General features: G+C 32.4%; 1 protein-coding gene across 1 annotated transcript; it reads left to right on the top strand.

Moving 5' to 3' along the window:
* Positions 1 to 2,804: 2,804 nt before the first annotated feature.
* On the top strand, positions 2,805 to 6,100 carry LOC125842648 (probable lysophospholipase BODYGUARD 3). The gene is made up of 4 exons (XM_049521971.1): positions 2,805 to 3,439; positions 3,527 to 3,855; positions 3,959 to 4,158; positions 5,684 to 6,100. The coding sequence occupies exons 1-4, from the start codon at positions 2,845 to 2,847 to the stop codon at positions 6,003 to 6,005; spliced, it is 1,446 nt and encodes a 481-aa protein (XP_049377928.1). The 5' UTR covers positions 2,805 to 2,844; the 3' UTR covers positions 6,006 to 6,100.
* The last annotated feature ends 936 nt before the right edge of the window (positions 6,101 to 7,036 follow it).

The following is a 7,036-nucleotide window of genomic DNA, read 5'->3' as shown; positions in this document are numbered from 1 at the left end:
TAGCTTTTGGCTTAAAATAAGTCATTTTTGACTTAAAATAAGTCACTTTGATAATTGTCAAACACTTTAATAAGTCAAAAACTGGCTTTTAAACCAGTTTGACCAGCTTAAAAGCCCATCCAAACAGGCTCTTAGTCTATTCTTATGGAATCACACTAGAGTAGTGGCCCTGGCTTACTCTATAACGAGCTGTGTTTAGAGTAGGCTAATGCATCATTTGTATTTAATCTGGTGGCTAGCTTACATGATTAAGTGTTCATTGCAAATAGAATTGTCAATCATCAAAGACCTGAGTACTGATGAAAGATTTTTTTTGATTTTTTTGTAAATAGTTAGTACTAGACAAAATCATTCAAATTAAAATATTAATCTCTTGTATACTCTTTACATGATGTGAGATTGTCCATTAGTGAATACATATTTCCTACCATCTATGACACCATTTTTAATTAAGAATATATTTGCACAACCGACCCTTCTGTGGTGCAATTTGAATTTGCACCCATTTCCTCTAAAAATGAGGCAAAAAAAGGAAAAAAAGAAGAAGAAAAAAAAATTCATGCTAGCCACACGTTATATCATTTAATGCTTCACTCTTTTTCTTCTGCCTGTTGGTACATCCATACATCTCACATGACCTCTCAAAAAATGTGTAAATGACGAATTAACACCATACATTTGAAATGTATTAATTTAGCACACATGAATTAATATAATATGTTAGGGATCAAATTACATGTTAATTATAAATTGAATTTGAAAATGCAATTTACTCCATTTATTAGGTCTCACCTCGATTGAGGCTTTGTTTAATTTGTCTCTTTATATAGTCTTGTAATAATTTTTTGAAATGAAATTAAACCCAAAGGTCCATTCCCTTTTATCACATTTTTCCATGAGGGTCCGACCATTAAAAAGAAGGAAGAAAATAAGATAAAAAAGGTGGCTTTGAACAAGTCAAAAGATATAGTGAAGTAAGAGAGGAGAGTCGGTGGTGATGGGGGAGTTGGTTTTGTGGTTTGTAGGTGATAGGTGGCATGGGGTAATAAATACAACGACGCCTTGAGGCCTCCTATTTTTTACTCAACCACTTGAGTGATGCATCAAGCAAAAATTAAAGTTCAAATTCTTCTAAATTTCCACAATTTATGCATCACGTACTTTACTATAGGTTGACTTCCCCACATTTAGCTTGTGTATGAGTTTATAGATTGATCATATTTTTTACACCCCTTAGTAAAATTATGATTCCTCCATACACTCGCACTTACTCTATTATTAATTTTGTTATTGACAATGAAAAAGTAAATAATATATATTTTATCGTGCATGCTTCAACTATCATATTAATAAGTAAAATAGATTGAAGAAAAAACTAGAGGATAGAAATATTTGTTGTTACACAACAAGCATCAGAATCAGTTGATATAGTGAAGAGAACACTCCCATCTCCACTAAAGCGAAATGAAGGGACTAGCAGAAACACCTAAACATTGGTTGGGAAAAAGAACAAAAAAAAAAAGAGTAAAACAACTAGCTTGTTCATTCTTTTCCAAAAACTTTAATCTAATTCTAGCATTTAAGATATTTAAAATCTTATATGCTTCCTTCTTTAGCTCGTGAACAAAGTCACTTATCTTTTTTTATATTTAAAAAGTTATTTAACTTTCCAATTAGTTTTTTAATAAAAAGGCGCTTGATTTTTCACGCCAAAAAATAAAATATTTCAAACCCAAATCATTTAAATTTGTTTATATGGTTGACAAATGGTTGAAAAAAAATAATTCTTCTAACAGCAAATTAATTGACTTGGACTTTGTAATGACCGGCGCTTTAGTGGAAGACTTGGCCTGAAATTGGAGCAAAGTGCCCGACACAACCTAAGTAAACGGATTCTTTTCCATCAGTAACACACTAAGGAAGTAAACGAATCTAATAATGAAATGAGTTTAATAATTTCTTTTTGTTCTAAAAACTCAAGTGGTTACACCATTAAAAAAGTAGACACATATATTATTTTCCGGCTTGAAACGATTTCTTGAATCAAATTAAAGTTAAATGACTCATTCCTAAAATCTTCTATTACTTTTACTTTTTTGGTGACTCGAACCCACAACTACTCTTGTTGATTAATTACCATTAGTTTGAATGATATTTTTAAGTAATCAACACTCATAAATTGTGTATAAGATTATTTAGTGCTTGCCGATAGATAAAATGTGATAGGTAAACGAAACTCATAAGTCACTTCAATGATCATAAGAAAGAGAATAAAATTATGTAGAAGCAATTTATTTCATTATATTCTAATTTGTAACAAAAAAGAAATTCCAACAAGACATAATTAGAGGACTCTTATATTTGGCAGTCAAGTTGTTGCATTTAACTATAAATAGGAAGGCAAATACACTAGTACAGAGTAAAACAAGGATTGAAGAAAATATTAAAAGTTTAGCAAGAGGTTCAACCACCAACAAACTTTTTTCTTTTCCCTTATTTTCAGAGTCTTCGGGCAATGTTTTTAATGATCTGTTACCAGTAATTACGTACCCTCTTTATTTATCTATCTATCTATCTATCTTCTTCTCCTCTCCCACCAATTTTTTCTCCAAATACACGTTTTCCCAAAATAATCCCCAAATCAAGAAATTTGCATGAAAACACACCAACAAACCTAAAAGATTATAGTGGCATTGGCACTTTGAGCTTCTTCAAGTTAATGGGTGCCTTACCATTCTGAAAAAAACACTAGCTACTTTTTTATTTTATTTTTACCAAAAGTCCTCTGTTTTTTCATTGTGGTGATCAAACTTAAGGGAAAAAAAGAAAGAAAAAAAGGAAGCAATGATGGCAGCGATTAAAGAAAATGCAAGATCAAGCCTCATAGTAGCAGGCAGAGTAATGAACGAAGCCATTAGCTTCCTAGTTTTCATTATCCTCGACATTCTTGATTTTATCCTCTGTTATACTTACAAAGTAATCGATTTCATAATCGAAGCAGAGTGGAAACCCTGTTATTGCTCTTCCATTAAAGAAGTCATAACAAGCAGCGGCTCAATCTTGGTCTCCGAACGAGGAGAGTCCAAGATAGTGTGTCTGACTTCTTCGAGCAAACTACATCTCGAAGAAATTTCAGACACACTTTACACTCGGCCATCATTGATGGCGGAGGTGTCAAAATTGACAGTGAATGAGCTGAAACGCCGGAAATTTGACAATGCGGGTGTGATACAACAGTCATGTGAGAGGTTGAAAAATGGAAGTGTCCGTTCAACTTTTACTGTTAATTCCACCATAGTGGAAATGCTCCAAGGCAAAATGGGTGGCCAGAAATCTCATGATGTTACTCCTAGGTGGTCGGATTGTGATTGCAACACTTGTAATTCTTGGTCCTCTTCTTGCAAAGATTCACTTTTTGTCCGAGTTGATGGTGCCAAAGGTATGTTAAAGACTTGTTTTTATTTTTCTTTTTACACGTTGTTAATTAACACATGATCCATCCGTTTGTTTGACATATATATATCAGCAAACTTTGAAGAAGATGTAATCTTCATTCATGGGTTCATTTCATCATCAGCATTTTGGACAGAGACATTATTTCCAAACTTTTCAAAGGCAGCAAAATCAAAGTATCGTTTGTTTGCAGTGGATTTGTTAGGATTTGGAAGGAGTCCAAAGCCAAGTGATTCACTTTACACAATAAGAGAACATCTAGAGATGATTGAGAAATCAGTTTTAGAGGCACACAAAGTGAAATCTTTCCACATTGTGGCACATTCTTTAGGTTGTATTTTGGCTCTAGCACTAGCAGTAAAATATCCTGGATCAGTGAAATCCCTCACTTTAATTGCACCGGTAAGGAGCTAATAACAGTTTTGAACATGAACATGAACTTGAAAAGCCATATTCATATTATTTTATTTGATGATGACATTTATTTATTTATTTATTATGACAGCCATATTTTCCAACACCAAAGGGTGAACAAGCGACGCAACATATGATGAGAAGAATAGCACCAAGGCGGGTGTGGCCACCAATAGCGTTTGGGGCGTCCATAGCATGTTGGTATGAACACATAAGCAGAAGTGTTTGCCTAGTCATATGCAAGAACCATCGTTTGTGGGACTTTCTCACCAAACTTGTTACCAGAAACAGGTCCGTCTAATTCTCAAAACATTTTCCTACCCACATTTACTTCTTCGGGGTCAAAATTGCCTATGATCATGAAATACAATAAGTTTTTCACGTTTAACTTAGAATAGATAAGATATCTGCGGTCTTAAAAAAATGTGGGCACGCTAGTTCGGATTAACCGGGGTCAATCCAGACGTACACCAGAATGGAAAGGGAGAACAAATTAAGAGTAATTTGTATGTTTCTTTTATGTTAAGAGTAAATCGAGTACTAACATGTATTTGTGAGTACCCTTGATTGTGTCATCTGCATGTGTGAGAGTTTGTACTCCCTCCGTTTCATTTTAGTTCCGTTGATTAGACACTCCTCTTAATAAAGTTTACTAAACTAACAATATTCTTTAAAAAATTTAATTTGATTAATAATACTTCATGTAGTCATTTATTGATAAAAGTAGTGTCGAAAGAAAATGATAAATTTCTTTAGATTTGCCAAAACAAATATTTTTTTTTTAAAAATCAAATAATATAAAATGGAAGGAATATTTATTGTCTCAGGACTAGTTGATGTGAACTTACGATACTTGTACGTGGCTACTATTTGCCTAAAATCCCCATGTTGAGCTAAGGAATCATTTAGGCCAACAAATAGATATTTACTCCTCTTAATGAAATTACACAATTAAACTTGTTTGTCATGATCCCTTGACTTTACATCCTTCACAAATTTGCATAGTCCACCTCATTTCTTTCTTTTCCTTTTATTCTTTGTTAGGTAGAATTGAAGGATGAGTTTCTCAATCCACCTCATTTAATTTAGGCACCAAGTAGTTTTGTGTTCTCTTCTTTTTAGGTTTTACAGTTGAGATATGCAAAGACCTATCACCTATGCATCTACCCAAGAAAAATCAAATCCATATGAGAAAATTTGGCATGCATTAAATTAACCAAATAGGCAAGTGGAGGATTAAAGGGGATTCAATTCTAACAGAGAGAAGTAGTAAAGGTGCCTTAAATATTTGCGCGCTCTTCATCAACTTTGCTGTAATAAATGTTTGTGTATAGAGAAGATGCTAATAAATGGGATTTTCTTTAACTCAAAACACCAACCCACCAACTGCATCTACTGCTCCAACCTTTTCTGCTTCGACTCCTCTAACTTTTTGCTTATCATTTTTTTGCTTGGCTTAGAAGCATTTGTTGTTTCTCCCAATTATAACTCATATTCCACACGACTCATGACTTAACACAGTTGACTATCGAAGGAGATCTCAGTTGACTATTCCACTCCCCCCACCAAACTATCGACCAAATAAGGACTGGAAACTAAAGAATATGTAAATAAATTAGTTAGTAAAAAAAACTGTATTCTTAGAAGAAGGCTACGTATACATTGAATAGTCAAATATTGTTGAGAAATTAGTAGACGACAGACTTTGTATCGTCTAATATAATATTCCAAAACAAGAATTCATGAATTTAATTTATTTTATTTTTTCTTGTTTAGCAAATATAATATAATGACTATATATATTTGATGAATACAGGATTAAGACATACTTAATAGAGGGATTTTGCTGCCATACACACAACGCAGCATGGCATACACTACACAACATCATATGTGGTACTGCTGGAAAAATAGAAGGATACTTAGACATGGTGAGAAACAAGCTAAAATGTGAAGTCACGGTGTTCCACGGTGAAGATGACGAACTTATTCCGGTCGAATGCAGCTATAATGTACAGTCAAGAATTCCTCGTGCACACGTTAAGGTTGTCCAGAAAGAAGATCACATCACCATTGTTGTTGGAAGACAGAAATCATTCGCAAGGGAACTTGAGCAAATTTGGAATAATTCAACTTAATTAATTATGTGAATTCCCCACCATCATTTTATAAAGTAAATTAAAACAAAGAAAGTATTTTTATCGTATAAACCTAAATTAAATTTGGACAAAATCATGAAGGTCTGGTTGAGCTAGCTAGTTTTTTTTCTCTCTTCATTTTCTGTCGATCATGCAAGCTGAATGTAATGTATCAGATATACGTCTAGTTTGAATATTATTCAAGAAAAAGTAATATGGGATATGAAAATGTTTTCTCATCCATCTTTTCTATAATCAAACATCATTAAAGGTGCAATGAATAATATATATATATATATGGTCGAAAGCTTTATATTTACTTATTCTTTCGTGTTTATTTATTGTTCAAGCACGTACTCTTCTGCACAAGGATTTAAATTATATTAGGTAACAAAGTAATGAGCTCTTTTTTTTCAACCGTATAAGATTGCTTATCATTATTATATATCTTAAAAGTAATTTAACTATTTAAATGTTTTATTTTACGGAACTGCACATAGAATTTAAACTGATCATTAGGTTGTATATAATAAACGAGTGAATTCGATTTATATAAATTAAACTAAATAGATTAACACTTCATTTCAAATTAAGACTAACTAATCTCTAACTTTAGAGATATGGTTATTGGAAAACATGAACTAGTAATGTTTGAACAGTAAGCATTGCATGATTGTTAAGAAAATTGAATGCTGCCAACCATAAATAACAGCGGAGACAATACAAGTGTCAGTTATTAGAGTACACCTGTCACCTAATAAACAACGTAAATGATTTTAAATTAGTGGACCAAAATGTTACTAATAAATAGTGTAGGGAACTCATCAGATGACTAAGAGATGCTGCTCATTGACAGACCACCAAATATCATACAATCCAACTAATTAATACTACTTCCTTCCTTTCATTTTAATTGAGTTCTATATTAAAATTTATTATTTATTTAATTTAATATATCAAGAAAAAATTATTATTATTTTTAGAATGTTTTCTTTAGAGTTGTATAAAATAATATGAAATCAAAGGTGAAT

The sequence above is a fragment of the Solanum stenotomum genome, chromosome 10 (genome assembly GCF_019186545.1).
Source record: "Solanum stenotomum isolate F172 chromosome 10, ASM1918654v1, whole genome shotgun sequence".
Lineage (NCBI taxonomy): Eukaryota > Viridiplantae > Streptophyta > Magnoliopsida > Solanales > Solanaceae > Solanum > Solanum stenotomum.
Note: the sequence above shows the minus strand (reverse complement) of the source record. Positions and strands in the feature narration are given on the sequence as shown.